This window comes from Leuresthes tenuis, unplaced genomic scaffold (assembly GCF_036924035.1).
Source record: "Leuresthes tenuis unplaced genomic scaffold, fLeuTen1.0.hap1 SCAF_18, whole genome shotgun sequence".
Lineage (NCBI taxonomy): Eukaryota > Metazoa > Chordata > Actinopteri > Atheriniformes > Atherinopsidae > Leuresthes > Leuresthes tenuis.
The window spans coordinates 11,660,767-11,679,363 of record NW_027325372.1 but is presented as its reverse complement, the minus strand read 5'-3'; the positions used below and the strand labels follow the sequence as shown (position 1 = coordinate 11,679,363).

The window sequence follows — 18,597 nt, the reverse complement described above, 5'->3', positions numbered from 1 at the left end:
ATATAAAGTTCACAGTCACATGAAGATAAGGAGATGCTTCTGCATAGACAAGACAGGGGGAACAAAGACAATCCATTCAATGAGGCACTCTTAAGTATGACTGTCCTCATGTTGGGAAAACGTATAAAGATGACAGCGCAGAACAAGACACATACACATACACAATGACATGTCGGCACGGATGTGACTGGTTTCTATTCTTTGAAATAAATGTAATTCCACTTTGTTTGCAACAAATTTCAACTCCTTTTTGAGCTGTAAAAAGCTAAATCATATCGTCATTCAACTGGGGCAGCATGTGATTTCAGGAGGAGATCGTAAAAGATAACTTACACAAGGTCATGTCGTAGATTTATGTTAAGTTAATGACTGCGGAGCCAGGCAAACTATCTTAGGAAGCCACAAGGCAAACAATGCTAAATTCACAGCAAATATTTCAAACTGACTCATAAAAAGAACTTATTCAGCATTAATTTTTTCAAGCACATATTCCCAGTTTTTAAATGCCCAGCGATCATTGAATAATATTTTTTGTACCTCGAATAAAGTAATTTTGTGGAATGATGATGGAAATTATGTGTTTCATCAGTTTCTGGCCTATACAAACTCATAATCTTACATAGTAAGCATACTTGTACACAAGGGGCAAATTAACTGGCACTGTATGCAGTATTGTAATGTAGTATTTTTTTTTAACTACTCATACTGTTAGGAAACAATGTCCTCGAAGAAACTTTAAACTCCAGCAGTTTTTTTTTTCTTTTTTTCTTGATGTGTGGCTGACTTTTCTTTCCTCTTTGTACAGCACAATGACCTGCCTGGCTGTTGGAGAAAACCCATGGCATGAAAACATCAACACAGAGACATTATTTTATGGGACTCCAGCGTTAACTCAGCAAGCATAAAACAAAACAGCAACATCACATGAGCCATAACAACAAGTAGACGAAATAAAACACAATCAGCCATCATCACATTTACCCCACAGAGGCAAACAATCTTATTCACAGCTATCGAATATTATTTGGAAGTGCTTTTAAAAACTGGTTTATTATCACCTTTATCTGTTTTTATAGTATACTGGTTTAATAGTTCACTTCAAGTTGAAATATTCAATTTGATAACCACAAATTCACTGGTTGTGTTTAAAAAATTCCTTTTTCTCGCTGTAAATTTCATCTGCCAGTGAAATTTGTCATTGTGTCATCTGCCAGTAATAAACCTTTCTTAGGCCAAACATCATACTGGAAATTGTACTTAAAGCCAACTCATTTGGTCCCTTGTTGTATGAATGGATGTTTGCAGTATTACAGGTCAAATAAATAAAAAAAAAACATGCTATGAATATAATTATAAAAAGCTAGCAATATTATTTACATCATATCTATATATGCGTGGTGATCAATAGAGTTTTGGCTTCAATATATGTATATTTTTATGTAAAATAAAGCATGTTTAAAATAATCTTCGTGCATAAAATACTATTTAAATAAGCACATGTGATAAGATATAACTCCTAGATCATAATCAACCAACAAGATAAATTATTAAAAATTATACATTTCTAAGTGTTAGTATTCTGCTGCTGTGTTTTAGGTACACTGTGCTTCCTTTAACACAATTGCAAGTAACTCACACAGGTAATCACAAAGGAGCATAATGATCTGCACCTGCGTAGATGCATTCAGGGTTTGCCCGGAAGCCGTTACCATTATTGCTTCCAAATCAATAGACATGCACACGCACTAATATCCCTAAGCATGATTAGATTCAAACTGATTACAGCAACAGCAATGGTTGATCGATACCCTAATTTACCAACAATCGATGAGCAACCAGAGCAATAAAATGTTGTTATGAGTGAGTCATCTGAAAACACACAGATGGGTGCAAAGAGTCTGCCTAACAAAGATCAGGTAATTCCCTTGTGATACATGAGACCCACACAGAGAGGCTGTATGTGAAGCTAATACCTTCTCTAGCACAACCACACATGTAAATATGTACACATTTTGTCATTTACGTTTTGACTAAAAAGCACTTGCTATATTCAAGATCCGAAAACTGTGGTTGAATTGTAGGTTGTGGTTGTAAATTAGCCACCACGTGAATACACCCGCTTTGTGGGAAAGACTAAAGCCTGCATGATCATCATATGTTCCAAAACTCCACACAGACTAGCAGACCTCAATTACAGCAGCGTCTCTGTTATACTGCCCCATTCATTGATTCCTGCATCAGAGAGTGCTCTACTGTCCAGCTTTGATTGGACGTGTAAACTTTCACTTGCCCGCATTTGTGGCATACAATAATGGATTTTCAAAAAAGGCTTTTTTAATCATAGGGTAAACCTGTCCAAACCTTATTATCAGGTGTCGTTTTGTTGAGGTTCATGTGCAGATTATCAATTTTCTCCATGGGGCTAATAGTAAGTATCTTACACTGTTGAATGTATCCTGCACCACTTTGCTATTTAATACTGAACCATGACTCATCTCTATTCTGCTACTGTTTTAATTACTTAACTGTTTTTGCCACAGATAAACACACCTCTATCACTTCCACTTATTCCAGTGGAACACACAGACACGTACGGATAAATGGATAAAGTAACTCACCAAATGGTTGGCGGTTCAGAGCCCTCCACTTCCAGGTAGTCATACTTTTCCTCGGTCTGGAAGTCTGTAAAGATGACAGAGATGGTGTCTCCAGGTTCGGCCAATAGGATCCAAGTACAGTCGGCTTGGTTACCATAGTTGCCGGGGTAACCGGGACTGGTCACCACCCCACTGCCGCCCCTCACAGTGCCCCCACATGTGTCCTCAGCTGTCAATCAAATCAGAGTGACAAATAGAAAACCTGGGTTAGGGAGAGGAGGAGGGACTGAGGGGCGGACTTTTTGAAAATTTAATGACTTGCTTTTGGGATAAATTGTTTAATTTTTTGGCTGCCATTTCAGATTGGATAAATCAATTTATGAATGACTATAGCAGATTCAGGTAATTTACCAAATTAGCATTTAGAATGTAGTTCTCGGTATACCTAGGGTAATTTCTCAACCACTCTAGTTGTTTACAAGTCAGTCAGCCCAACTCCCCAACTCTCCCTCTAAGATTGATTCTCAGTTAGCTTAATTTTAGTGTTACAGATTTCTTTGCTTTCAAATCGGAATGTTATTTTGTGGCTTGAATGTTAGAAATGGATGACTCTCTCATGATACATAAACTGTCAAGTCTTATTAGCAAACCATATTGTGAAAATATGGAGCTCTCACATCACACTTTAGATGTGAAGTAAAAAATGAACAAGTAGAGGGTACATCTGAACAGTTCTCATGTTTGTGGACAGTCAGTTCTCTACTTTTGAGCAAATATACTTTGCAGATTGACTTTATTTTCCTTCAGCTAGTTAAAATTAGGGGTGGTATTTAGGGGTTAGGCTGCAGTTCCTGTCTCACTCAGAGCTGCTGTCCTCTTCTCCAATAATATGGCACGTTTAAGTCCCTCCAATCACAGAGCTCAGCTCTTGTCTCCTCCAATCAATAACCTAGGAATTTTAGATTTGATTGCTTTCCAATTGGCTGTTTTCGAGTCAGTCTACCACTTAAATGTCAAATTGCTTTAGAAGATATGAAACAGATGTGATGTTAGATTTGCCTAATTTTCTGTAATTGTCAATCACATCTGATTGAAAGAATTGTGTTATTGATAGTAGTGCTGATTACTGTATAACAGATAAAGACACATGGATTGCGCTGTGTACACGGCATAAATTATACACATATAATTTATACAGATACACTCACTAAGAAAAAAAACATACCACATTGGACCTTATTGTGTCACTGAGACATAGGCTGTAAGGCAAGTTATTTCAGGTTGGTCAAAATCACTCAATCACTCAACATATCTTGTGATACCCAATCTATTAAGACTCATCCTTAAAAAAAGGAGGAAAGCTAGTCTTTGTGTTGTATTTTTTGCATTATCAAAGTCAAATTGAGCCTAGCCATCGTCTCATTGACAAAAGATACAATGCTGAACCTTTTTTTCTGAGAGTTCAACTGTAAACTTGGTATAAATTATACCTGTATAATTTATAAATTATACATAAAAGAGGATATACTGCATGTAACACTTTTATAGCAGGTGTTTTCCTGCCCATCTGTAAGTGCAGTTTAGGGATGACAAAAGATATATATTTCTCTACAAGCCATCACATGCTGATCTCATCAGTATTTAAAGAAGACATAGACACACAGGATGTGTGCCATCCTTAAACTGCACTCACTGATAAGTTGAAAAAGACCTGCTTTATAAGAGTGTAGACAGGTGCTGTCAGGTGTACATGCACATGCTTAGGGCTCGTCCAGGCGGTGTTGTCTTGGGGGAGAAAGGTGCATGTACAGATGACAGAGATACAGATGGGACCAAGCCAACTCCCATAAGACAGGTAAAGAGAATTACTCTGGTCCAAGACTCACATCTAGCAACAGATGATAAGCAATTGACATGAATATAAACATTGGCAAGATATATTAGATATTGGACAGAACACTGAGAGGAGGCAGGAATTACATAGAGGCTAATAGGGGGACAGATATAGACAGGAACAGAGACAGACAGAATATGGAAAATCAGATTGAAATGAGGAAGGAGTAAGTAAAAACTGCACCAGACAGGAAACAAAAAATACAATAAAACAAAGTAAGTGGTTTGAGATTAATTTCAAGGTAGACTGCGTCTTTTTCAATAGATCAGCAAGTGAAGTTAAGGACAATAGACAATTTAGCTGTTTCCGTTTCAATGGAAATGTTGCTTGTCGAGCTGAAAAATTTGTTGTGCATTGTCCAAAACTGCAGTTGCTGATGTACTGAGAAGCACAAAAAAAAATGTGTTAATAATCAATTAGCAATGCATTCATCTAAAAATATTCTTACAGGCTGCTGAACCAGTCAAATGGACAGACAGGCAGACAGACACACAGGCAGGCAGGCAGGCAGGCACTAAGACAGACATATTTCAGTTATCCAACACATTCAGTCATTCCACAGCCAGACAGTCAAGGAGATTTGTGTAAATGACCCAAAACCCCTGACCAAGACCTGCTGAGACCCCATCACATTTGCAGGAGAGCAATGAAGCTTTGCTGTGTGTGTGTGCATGTGTATGTGTGTGTGTTTGTATCAACACCATTGGAGACAGCGCTGCTTGCAGGATGGCAGCTGTCACAGGTTTATCATGACAACAGCAGGACATCCGCAAGCACCGGTGGATGTGGGGCTGCACCCTCATACACATACATACAGACGTACACACAGACATGCACACACCTTTTCCAGCCCTCAGGCTTGTTCATGTGCCAGTGACAGTTGACAGACAGATGGAAATCCGTCAAGGTTCACTGGTGTGTGGAATCTTAGTAAAGTGGATGAAACTAAGCAGAGCTCTTATGTGCGCAATACGAAAAAAATTAAGAGCGGTAACAGAAAAAAAGGGTATAAAGACCGAGCAAATTGACTGTATCAAAAAAACAATTAGAGTCAAAGATGGAAATGCAGATTTTTAAAAAAAGTGGCACTGTCTCCTGCTGAAGGGTGGCTTCTAAAAGTGAGCATGAAACCAGTTTGCTAGTAGCTTTGTTACACATAAAACCTACAGGATATCTGATGCATCAAACATCTAGTGTACAAAACATGGTGTCGTGGTGTCAAAACCGAAGAAAGAGGCAGTGACGTGGCAGTCAAGTTGGGTCCAGAGACAGTTTAAGGCATGTCAGGGCAGTGTCCGTGTTACTAAAGCACCTACTTTCAGAGTGCATTACTGTAGTCAATAACTCTACCAAGTCAAATGCAATGACTCATGCTATAAGTTACTGTCTTTGCAAAGACACAATATTATCTACAGTTGCTGGAAATGCAGGATTAAGACAAACTGAACTGACTAGTTTGCAGCATGCAGTGAAAAAGAACATCCCAACACTTACAATGTGAGAGAGCAGTTCACACCAAATGTAGTACCATGTCGCCAAAGCTGCCACGGGCAAATTTGTGATTTCAAAAATCTTAAATTAGTCATTTAACATGCTCATTTATTTGTCTGATCATTAGTGGCAGATTTATAATACAGACTCAATCACATTTATTATGATAAAACAGAGCACAAGTTCCTTAACATTCTCAATTGTAATATTTTGCATTCTCAACAGTTGCACTGGACATTAGGGCGATTTGATTATTTTAAGCTTTATGAAACATTTCACAGCAGATATTTTGGCTTGCTACAGCTGAAAAGGACAAAAGCAATTCACAATGACAAAAAATGACTGCATTTTAGGTGCATTTTAGCTCTCTGTATGACATACAAGGACAAAAGCTGTTACTGTAAACAAAATTTGACTAAATGTTGCTCTTTGTGCTGCATCTAGCCAAAGAAATAATGATCAGGGTCAGTTTTGCCAAGAACAAACACGGTGCCACAGAAACTCAACAGGCTCATTCTTGTTGCAAAAGCACAAGTGATGTTTTCTTGAAATAACTGTGGACCTAACCCTGACTTCACAAAACGGGAGGAAATCTGAAAGCCATGTCATGTGATCATTTTAACTGACACATGATGCAATTAAGATCCTCACCAATTCTGCTGTGCGTCATCAAGTAATGGCAGGGCTGTGCAGAGACCACTTCAGGAGCAGCTGCTCTAATAAAAAGAGACATTTGTTGCGTGCTCACAGGGGGAGGGTGTGATACCTATAGCCAACTGTGATTACCCTCTGTTAAATGTGCGCAGCACACATGACAAGGAACTAGACAGCTTTTCTGTGTTGCAGCTGCTAATTTTGGGTACAGCTTGCTCCTGCGCCATCAATCATGATGACACATCTATGTGACAAATATTACAGTGTCTACGATACTTTGTCTTTAGGCCATGTCACCTTTTTCAGAAAAAAAGGTAAAATAATATATCTTGTTAATAACATATCAAAGGCCTTCTGCAACTCTTGTTATGATTCTACACCTTCTGAACTGAAATAGAGAATGCAATTTTCAATTTTCAAATCCAATCAGATTAAAGCAACATTTTCTAAATTAAAAAAATCATTAAATTTGTGCCAGATAACAGAGAAACACCGTAGACTGCAGCAACAGCCATACATGAACGGAGTTTGTTAGGAAATTAGAAACGATATACATATCGTTACTCTACTCTATGATAGAGCTATATTTGTCCACATGTCGTAAAGTTATTCAGAGATAACAGTCACAACTTATGCGGCCTGAAGTCTTGTGTCGTGAGGAGCTGAGCTGACCGTAATGGCAATCCAATAATATTAAAACACGTACAGCTCAAAGTATGGAGTCCTTTTCTAACTCTAACCATGTATTTTGTGATTTCTAAACCTAACCCTGTATATTTATTGAAACCCAAACTGCTTAACTCTTAACTGTAATTATTTGTGAATGACAGCAAAGTAGAAAAGTGAGCAAATGCAAGTGAGTGTAAAGTACAGAACGAAAAGAACTGTGGAAAACACTAGATGGGTGTGTAACTCGTGACAATCGGCAGATTAGCTATTCATCCCACATATTCCTCCTTACAAGCCAACAAATCAAAAAAGTGTGCACTGAGGACGCATGTCAGCACTGAGCATATTCGTCATCACAGAGGGCGCATCTCCGCAAAGGAAACTGCAGTGATGGTACCGTTTTTGAGCCTTTATAATAAAACTATACTGAAGCACTGAACCAGTGAAGCAGTTTTACATTCTGTCTTGAGATTGAGTTGATTACTGTTATCAAAGTGATTTCAATTCGACTGGTAGAAATAATTTGAAGATAATTTGAACCTAAATCTTGTGAACTAATTAAACCTTTTGTATTGGGAAATTGTAGTTATCCCCAAAATCTCCCTATCAGATCAATATCACCTTTAAGACTTCCACAATATAAGCTTCTTATATAATCTTTTTTCATTTTTATCTTTAGGACATTGGTCTTTTATCATCAGTGATTACAAAGTTGTGTGAATCCTCTGTATGGCCCTGTTCGTACATCTAACCACTGAAGATAGAAAAATAATCCCATAAATACATGTGGATGCCAGATTTCTCATCCCTTGTGGCTCCAATCCAGTGGTAGGAGTGTACCCTGATATTGTTTGCAGACTACCATAAAAGACATAGCTGCTCTGTACTCTTTGAATGAGTGGGTTCAGTTTTCTTAGGATGTCACCACGCAAACCAAACACAGAGCTAAAACTGACTGTAATATGTGACCGACTGTGCTCAATGGATTTTGGCCTAACACAGTGGACACATGAACCCACAGCGAAACAAACAGAAGTTGATCAATATCCATGTATCTACAATTTCCACATCTGAAGCTGTGAACATAGTGTACAGCACAAAGATAACTCTTCTCTGATCCCAGAGAAGGGTCTTTTTAGGCACTTAAAAGCTGATTATAAGTAATCTAATTAGCTCTGTCAGTATGCATTTCACGGCTGTGCCTAAGTTCTGATAACATTACCCATAAACACACACCCCACACAGCAAAAGAAAACTGCTCACCTCCTACAGCAGCATCAAATTCAGGTTACCTGAATAGCCACTATATAAAGAAAAATATGATTAAACACAGCTATTATTATCATTATTACTACTTTTGCTGCCTTGAAATTGCCAGTTTAAATGGTTCCCTGTAGGGATAAAATTCTGCTAGTGCTACAAGTCCCATAAATAGCAGTATTACAGATAGCCAAGTCATATTACTTCGACTTATAGGCAGAGAGCAGAGCTTAATACTTACGGATGTAGCACTCCTTCTGGTGAGGTGTTACACCAAGGTTTCTAAAGGAAGTTATTAAAACATATATATATATTTTTTTTAAAAATGTTGTCATAGTTATTATGTGTAAGAGATTTAAAAGATTTCTGGTCAGATTCAATTATTGGCAACATTCCAGAAATGAAATCTACAGAGAAATAATGCATGTGGCTGAAATTCAGTGTCCTGTTCTCTGATTTTATTTCAGATGGCGACGTGGGGAGGCTGAACTCACGCCACGGTGCACTGACCCACACAAGCAGGGAAAGTGTGTGTAGCAGAGGGTGCTATATGTGGTGGCCTCAGTGTGTGAGGAAGAGAAGGAAAGAGAGAGGTAGTGTCGGCCGTGTTGCCTTCATTTCTTATCACATCAATGGGCTGGTGTTGCCCTTTTCCTTTTCATCCCTTGCTATTTTCTCCAGTTGTTGTTGTAAAACTGCCTCTATTTTCTTCCCTACTGCTCTGTAGCCACTACACACTCCTCCACTTTCATTTGCTGCATCGAGATTATTTTTATGGTAAAACAGCCTAGCCTGCTTCTCATTAATTCTTCTTATTTGAGTCCTCCCTCCTACCCACCAATCTTACTTGTCTGTTCGTCACTTATCCTCTCCTCACACCCTACCAGTCTCCCTTCCCATCAACCTCCTTCATCCTCGTGCTTCCCATCTCTCCTACCCTTACTCCTTCTCTCTCATGGCCTGGAGTGCTTTGATCACTCGTTCTTAGCCTCCTTATCCTCTCTCCCTCTCTCCCATCCGTTCATCCCTTCTTCCCCACTGTGCTGTCATCAATATCGCAGTCATCTGAGGATTCCTTCTTTATCCTTCTCTGTCTCACTGTGGCTTTCTTTCAGATCTTACTTTCTCTGCATTTCACTCTACATCTTGCTCCCTCCGTCTCCTCCTGCTGATTGATTTTATGTTTAATGGCTTTTCTGGCCTCATCTCTTTCTCTCCTCTCCTTCCCACTCCCTGTTTCTCTCCCTTCTTTACTTCTATATGTCCCACAACTCCACTCCCCTTCCTGCATCCTTTTGATAGGCAGATCACTGTCACCATCAGATTCACACTCACACAAACACACACATGCAGACTTCAATCACAGAAGACCCAGTGTGCTGTCAGCCTCTAAGGATTATGGGCCATCTACATCATCCTCTCCTTTCCTCCGTCTCCACGCTGTATCCATCCATCCCTTCTGCTCTCTTATTTACATCTACCACCAATCCATCAACCTCCTGCCCCCCCATATACTGTAAAGCTGTATATATATTGCTGTCCCTCTTTATTCCTCATGATTCCGTCCATACCCTTCATAGTTCAGTTTACCTGCCATGAATGACAGACAACAAGAACATGTGCTGAACATGCGGACGGAGATTGCCCACCCGTTATTTGTAACAAATTACCCTCTGAACTGAGGGGCTGGCAGACATTCATTGGATTTAATCTGGAGCTGTATTGTGTGTGTGTGTGTCATGCTGCAGCAGATGCGATTTCACTTGTGGTCTCAATGTCACTTTCAGCATCCAGTCATGCCAGGATGCATTACGTGGTTCTGGATGCAGAGTCAGACTTTACAGGCAGCGCCATCAAATCTGCAAAACTAATGGAATCTGTGGCATTGTGAAGCGAATTCAACATAGCTTTTGGATCAAGTCCGACACCAATGTGCATTTAAAATATGCAAATGAAGATAGAAAGTATACAAATGTGAATTGAACAGATTTTGATTCTTTCTAAAATTTAGACAGTAGAGGAATAATATTAAAATATATATAAACCTAGAGATGATCGTGTGCTCTGCAGTCTTGAGCAGAGGGTGCTCCCTTTAGAGAATAAGAGAAGAAAATAAATTGGACTTCAGAAAAACATATCAAATTGTTATTGCAAAAGCAAAACTACTTTCTGTTGTAATACCAATATTTAGAGACAAAAATAACTTGAGTTGGGATACATTAATGGGTTCAGTTCGACAGCTGATTGGATCTAAGGAGCAGAGGTCGTCATGCTTAAAAGAAACCAACATCATCTTAAAAAAAAGCAATAAGTAGTGGCTTCCTTTGATTGAGTTTCAAGGCTATGTGGACCAAAGAAGCAGGAGACAAGTTATTATTTATCTTTTCTTTTTTTTTTACACCTTTGCTAGTGTCTTGCCTTATTTTCCCTTTTGAGCTGTAGTATAGAGACCTCTAATCAACTTCTGAGACCACTACTACATGGTCCTGTTTTGACAGACTTGCTGATTTGAGTCTTGCATTCTTTATTGAGCATATTCTTTATTTGTGATTAAGTTGTTTTTCTCCTTCATAGTGAACAGAGCTTGAAGTAATGATCTTCTGATGGGGATGTTATATCCAATATGCTTGCTGGTCCTATGGATGACGGTGATTGAAGTTAACCGAGGCATTTTAGAGTGTCACGCACTAACCCCCTAGAAACCTTCAATTTTGCTGTGAGTTCACATCAAGAGAGCCTACCTTTGCTTAAAATTATAATTTGGCAACAGACACTTTCATTTAGTTCTGATGCCACATTTATCGCTATCACAAAACTGCTCCCGAAGCAAAGTTCTGCAGGAAACTTCAAGCCCAGCTACATTCATATCAGACGAAACATAGCCGCAAGTTGATTGACCTGATACAGCCTCTAATGGGAAAAATCAAATCAACCTGAGAGGGAGTGATACCACTCCAAGAAATCTGACCTTTTGTACAGTGCTAAGATACTGCTTATCTTGAAATGGTAGAGAATCTTAAAAATCATGTCAAGTTTACAGTCACCTGTTATTTGCTCAGTTTAAACGATCTATGTATTTGTTCCTTTATTCCCACTGTTTACTTTTGATGATACCTCTGTACTGTGTGTGCAAATATTGGACTGTTCCCCAAAGGTAGCCTTCAGTTCATCTAAGCAAAGGATAAACAGAAGTCCACCTGAGGGACTGCCAGGGAGGATGTCAGGCCTAATCTAGTTGTTTTGTACATTTTTTTGAGTGAATTTATAAGTGGATATAAAAAACGATGCATAAATATAACAAAGTTTGCACCATCTGGCCTTGTGTTTCTTGGCCGCTATTCGGCCATAGAGCAGACATATGGGCTCAAGGTATCCTTGTTTTTGCCAAATGTAAAACCATCTGGATGCAGGATAAATTTTGATATATGACATGACTTTTCACATTTACATGGCATTGTGTTATTGCTGTCATTTTCTAAAAAAATAGTTTTGTGAAACTCAGGAACGTTACTTTTGAGAGAATCACCAAGATGGTGATTCAGTTTTGTGGTTACTGAAATTGTTCTTCTCATGTCTTTATAATCTAAATTGTGAATTCCTCTATTGGCAAACATCAGCTAGTCAATAGAGGTTGTAGGAGGCTTGTTCAAATATTCATACATAAACCATTTTAACCTTGGAGCTGAACTAGATAATTTGCTTTTATAACTCAAAAAATTTCAACTTCCACACTAAATACAAAGACGAATTAAAGTGTTTAACTTTGTATGGCTCATCTCTGCAGTCGCAGTTGATTTAGTTACTTTGGATTCAGTTTGTTGTTATGTGTCTCATTATTTTTCCATTCTCAAACATTTTACAAGTGCATTTTTCAATCAGTTTTTAAACTTTTGGAAGACACATGATGCTTGCTGTGCTCATCTTGGTCGTGTTACATCTTAGACTAACAGTCAATCCGTTTAGGCACACACACCCACATATAACTACCAACCATTCTGACCTTCAGGTCCTCCCACCATCTGCCCACAAATCAAAGAACAGATGCTGTCTGCCACTCAACTAACAGCCTGACATTTAGGCCAATTAGGGCATTAGAGTGATTTAATGGTATATCAACAGATTGAGACATTAAAATAGGAGAAGAGATTTTTATCATACTTATTATTCTTTATGACGCTGACTATCTGAGTTCCAGCAGATTCCTGGCAACAGATATACTGAGTTAAAAGTTATCATTCCATAATTATTCTCTTGCCATTTTGTTAAAGTTTGACCCCAACTACTATCCCAAGAATTAACAACGATAGCACATCAGAAGCAACCACATTGTACATTTCACATCCGTGGTTGTGACATAGAGAAAAGACCCAGTTTAATGCTTGAGCTTTTGGTACAAAGGGATTACTTTTATTTAGTTTGCCCAAATTAACTAGAGCACATTTCCGATAAGGAAACACATGAAAAGAGATGTAAACACAACAAAAGTCTGACTGATAATGTCAAAACAGTCCTCTGAAAAATGTACTGGTAAATATGGTTTGGCCCTGTGAAGATAAAAGGATTAGCCACATTGCAGAGTTCAAGGAGCTGGTAAGGCTTCGGTGTTTTGCTCTGCGAGACTTCATTAGTACACATTCTGCAGCTGTAGAGTTACTGTATACCCCCATCCACTCGCCCTAGTGTAAAATGTTAGAATAAAAGGACAATTCAAGAGGAAAAGCATCGAAGATGATCAGGTTTAAAGCAGACAAAAGAAGAGAGAATGGAAAGAACATACAGTGTCTTTAACTGTCTGACTCCAGATCAGTATTGTGATAGATGAGTTTGGAGTCCCTGTTTACTCATCAGGTCATTAAGCAGGGTTTCAAAATGTTCACCTGCAATAACAAATTCCTGAAGTTGTGTCACCTCTCATTCGTTCATCCTCCCTTCTGTCCTTCCCTTTGTGCAGTGGCGTGTCTGATTTCGCGTCTGATTGTGCTCCATGTTTGTGCTTTTGTGTGTTCACCTGTGTCAGTCCCTGGGTTTATGTATGTGTCTGCCTACGTGAAAGCGCTTTGCGTGGGAAAGACAGCGATGGAGAGGAGAGAGATGCTGACTTTTGGTGAGTGTTAAATGTCATCCCTGACTTCTTAAACAAATAGCTGCAGACTGAGAGTTTAACGCATCACAGCGCTGACGATCTCCATTTCACACTTGCCTCTCATCTTTTCCAGCCACGTTGGTGTCTCCTCTCCTCTCTTTGCCTTCTATATCCGTAGCTTTTCCTGAGCAACCAGATAAGCCATGTGCTCAGGGCACTGAAACACACACACCACTGAATTTAAGCTAAATGATTAATGCAAACATCTGGTGAATGTTTGATTAGCTGAATTCTACTAAAAACAGATTGCCAAGTCAGACAGGCTAGTCATCATGCAGAAAAGTCATGAAAAATTAAAGTCTCAAAATTTCTTCCTCAGTGTCATCAAAACTGTCATCTGTTTCATGGAAGCCAGTTCAAATATATGGAGTATGCACTGTAGATGATGAATGGAAGTACTCAGCTTTTAGTGGTGGTGTGGAGCAATAGTCCAATGTGCCTTTTTTTTTCTCTGTCACTATACAGGCAGACACAGAACCACACAAAGACAGATAAATGATAAAATGATAATGAAAAAGCATACGGTGTTTATCAAGGACTTGCACAGGAAATTGGTGAAACACACATGATGCAGAATCAGAGGAAGCTGAAATTGACATAATCATTTCAGCTTGACAGAGTAACATTTGAAGGAACTACACCGGGAAGAGAATGGGTGGCATACGGAGTTTTAACAGAAAGTAGCTCTAGCTACTAGCTCAAAGCAATACCCTTCAGTGACATTACAAGGGCTACATGGAATACTTGTATGAATGTGCTTGGATATGATAAAGAAATCTTCAGAGCACTTTAAATTTTCACTATGACAACCTTGTCTAAGATAATTGCTGTGTCAGACAGGACAGGCACAAGGAGAGAGATGGAAAATTAAAAAATTAAATAAAGATGACAAACTATAAAGTGATGTGTCTCTCTAAAAGGAATTATTAGATTACTGTCACCGAGTATAGTCACAGTAATAAGGTACTGTCATAAAGAATTAGACAGCAAAATGCCACATGTCTCAAATGGGTGACAGCATATCAAAAATGCTTATGAGTGAAAACTTAAAATGGTCATTTTGAAATAGCTTCTGACAGGCCATCTATAGACCTGTAAAGACAACTGTCCTAAAAGGGATCAGCCAAACCATGGATGCTGATCAGTATGCTAATCAATATATAGTTGACATTTAACCCTACATGATTGATATATGCACACAGAAGGGTTGATCAATATAGGAAAGAAAAAGTTAGAGAGGTGATCGCATGTAGAAATCCCTGCTAAAGCACATCATGGATTCTCATTTTATTTATTTATCATTTTAGGTATTAAGTAATCAGAATCAACTTACTAGAAGTTTGTGTCTAACCTTTCAATAAGAGAGCATTTCTGTACTTGTGTTTCTCTGTGAATGAAACACCACACCAGAAAGATCAATTACTGCATGTTACAACAAAGCAGGGCGGTAAAAGCAAAGGAAAGGGGAAACAATGTGATCAGATCAGATTGGATCAGATGTGAGATAAAGACAGACAGATAGAGAGGAAGGACAATGAGAAGACAAAAGAGGGAGAAAAGTGCATCTATGATGACTTTGAGATTCTCGCTCAGTTATGGCTCAGTGACACGAATGGGGAGTCACACAATAAGAGCGACAGCGCAACAGACATTTGCCTGCGAAGGGTCCGTGATCAATATACTTTTTAACAGTATTAATGCTTTTGTTTCTCATTAAAAACTGTAATAATTGTTCCTTTGAAAGGTGACCTGCTTGAAAGAGAATGTAAATAATAAACACAAATGACTACTTTGTGATTTTAATAATCAAATTAATTGTGTTTTGCCATTCGGTAACGGAACTATGTGTGCGTTTAGCACACAGTGAAAAAATATGTAAGTGCTGTGGGTTAAGAAATGTTGTATATTGGGGTAAATACAAAGATATACTGTGAAGAAACCTTTGGTACACTGGTGAATTGATTTTTAACATAGATGAAGTTGGATAGTTGCAGTCCATCCTCATCACTCAGCAGCAACTTTTGAGTATTTTCAGGTCAAACCCATCTATATAAATTGATTAAATTAGGATCTGAGATGTGGTATCTATCATAGCGCTGTCATAAAAGTTTGATGACGACTGATAAAGGCGTGGGAGACAGAGTGTGAGTGAGGAAAATGTTGGCTGAGGGAAAGACACATCACAGACCAAACCGAGACGATGACAGATTATTTAATGAAAAACTAACTGGCTAGAAGCAAAGAAAACTAATTAGAAGACACAACGGAAGCGTGCGGAAAGGGAGGAAGAGATGGAAATAGAGGAATGAGAAGGAAGATGGATGAATATTAAACAGAGATGGATCAAGAACACAATTGAGTGGATTAGAGATTAAAAATGGCGAAATATGCAGAGAGAAAGAAATATGAATAAAGATAAAGGGCAACAGCAAAAAGAAAGGTAGATATGAGCAGATAAACAAAACTGTTTATCTGAGACATACAGGGAAGGAGAAGATATGACAATGAATGTGACGCTATGATTCATAAGAATTAACAACAAAGTTTACAAATGATATCAGAAGAAATTAAGATTTCAGTGTCACGATGGGGGTGTGCAAAGATTGAAAATTGTGTAAAATGTCTAATATATATGTCTAGTGTCTATTGTATAAAGTATAAAGTTGGAAAGAATGTTGAACAAAGCAAAAGCACTCCGTGTACTTGCCAAAACTGGATAAAACTGGATATTGAAAGCGAAAAGGAGCAAACAAATAATGGAAGACCCAAAGATGAAGAATGTGAAATCGTTTCCACACGTGTATCTGGCTGATATCCAAACAGGAAGAGTCATTTTGAAATCCTCTTCACTTGTGGTTTGTCTCAGCCGGTTTCTCTTGAATATTTAATGGAAGAAGAAAGAACAAAGTGCTGGAAATCGTTGCCTCAAGTTACCCGTTTTCAGAATTTCCATCAATTTGGAAGATTTTGTGTTTTCTCCCACTTCTTACCTTCTCAGCTTCTCACCATTAATTTGGTTCTAATGTAATGTGCTTTAAGTTTGCCACTCTTTCGCTCCTTTCTCTTTCAAGGAGTTTTAAATGCTCAGAAATCAATGCAAGTCGTGCCTTGTGTTAGTGTGTGAGCGCATGAGCATGTCTGTTAGTGGGTGGTGTGCATTTGTGAGTGTCTGTGAGTTAGCGTGTGTTTGAATTATTTATGAGGCTAAAGTGCTCCACTGGGAGAAATGCAATGTATCCTATTCACAACATGTCTATCTATGTTTAAAACATACATCGCCTCAAGAAGTTGAGACGTTTAAATCTAAAACTGGACATTGTATGCTTTCAGTTACATTTAGTTGATGCTCACTGCAGCGTACTAAAGGTCTTTCAGTGGCAAGCATTCAGAATCGTTTAAAGTAGTTATTGTCTGTGAAACATTTCAGGATTATTTTACAGGCTCCGCAAGAAAGTCACATTATTGCCAATCAATACTGTTTAAGGTTATGCAGCTTTCCAAGTTGGTTTGCACAAGATCATAGAAGACACTGAAAAAGAGGAAATTTATGAAAAAAACTGTGTATGTCTATATTTATATTGATATTGATATTGATATAGATCGATGGCACCTCTTCAAATACCGTTTAGTACAGCACCCCCCCACCCCAAATTGATTCATTTTGACCATAAACTTTCATATCCAAAAGTCATGCCCTTCCTCAGCATTCAGTGTTATTCAGGTCTGGACCTGACTATTTCAAAACACTCTTTTAAGTATTTCTTGATCATACAGGCTAAATGGTTCAGACTATTGAGTTACTGGAAAAGTCAAGGCTAAGTTTTCCTTTAGAGAGCCTGATGTTTTCCACTTGAGTTTAATCTTAAAGGATTTTAAGACCCAGTAATTGTCAGTAAGAACATCCTGTTGAATCTGAGCAGCTCTGGTAGCATCATATTAAAGTTAAAGTTCTACTAGACTCACACATCTGGTCTCAATGGGTACAGGCACACAAAAGGCTGCTAAGTCGTTTCAAAAGCTCACATGGATAAGAAAGAAGATTTTGATCTTCAGTTCTATTGTTGGGTCATATAAAATAAGACTTGTTTGGACACAGACATGATTTTCATTTAGTGGCGGATAAAAAGCATTTAACCCAAAGGACACATACCCTATGGTCAAGCTGGGTGTCTGGGAATGTAATTCTTTGGGTATATTTCTTTCTTTTTTCCCTCTCAACTAAAGGACCAGACCAGACCAAGTACTGTTATATTGCTGTGATGGCAAGGACAGTTTAGAGGACTAGAAAAAAACTTGCCAGTTAAATGAAATTCAGAATAAACAAACATTTGCGTGAACATACTTAAGATCTGCTTAAGCTTTACCAGTTGACATATGGCCACTGACCATATTGATATCTGTTTCTGTAATGGACTATACCTATTGCTAATGATGTTAATAAAACAAGTGCCAGCCTGCATGATGGGAAAACAATAGATGTATTCCACTAAGAGCCTGAAACAAGTTGTGTTGAAGTCGAGCAAGAGCTTGTTGAAATGATCTTTTTTTTATTTCTTCCGATTGTGTGCATCTCAACATCAGTATTGTGGAAAATCTGATCCAATGTGTCTCTAATGTGTGAATCTGAGTGTAATTGTGTTGTGAACTGTGGTATTTGTGTGACCATGAGGGCAACTGTCTCATCTCATTTAAAAGCACACAGTTGCATTTGTAAAATAATGTTTATGTGATAACGAGCTTCTATCTCCAAGTCACACATAGGCGAACAGCCTGATTTGATTGCGTGCAATTCTGAGAATGATCCAGTCATGCATATTGACTACTGATACACATACCCAAGGGCGCACCAAACAGATAGCGTGTATGTTTGCTTCATATTAATATTGTGT

At 38.4% G+C, this 18,597-nt stretch overlaps 1 protein-coding gene across 1 annotated transcript in view; it reads right to left on the bottom strand.

Moving 5' to 3' along the window:
* Positions 1-18,597, bottom strand: part of csmd3b (CUB and Sushi multiple domains 3b) — a 335,017-nt gene that overhangs the window by 149,333 nt on the left and 167,087 nt on the right. The window contains exon 5 of the mRNA XM_072370697.1: positions 2,619-2,826. Within this exon, the coding sequence (XP_072226798.1) occupies positions 2,619-2,826 (208 nt within the window). The remainder of the gene's footprint in view (positions 1-2,618; positions 2,827-18,597) is intronic.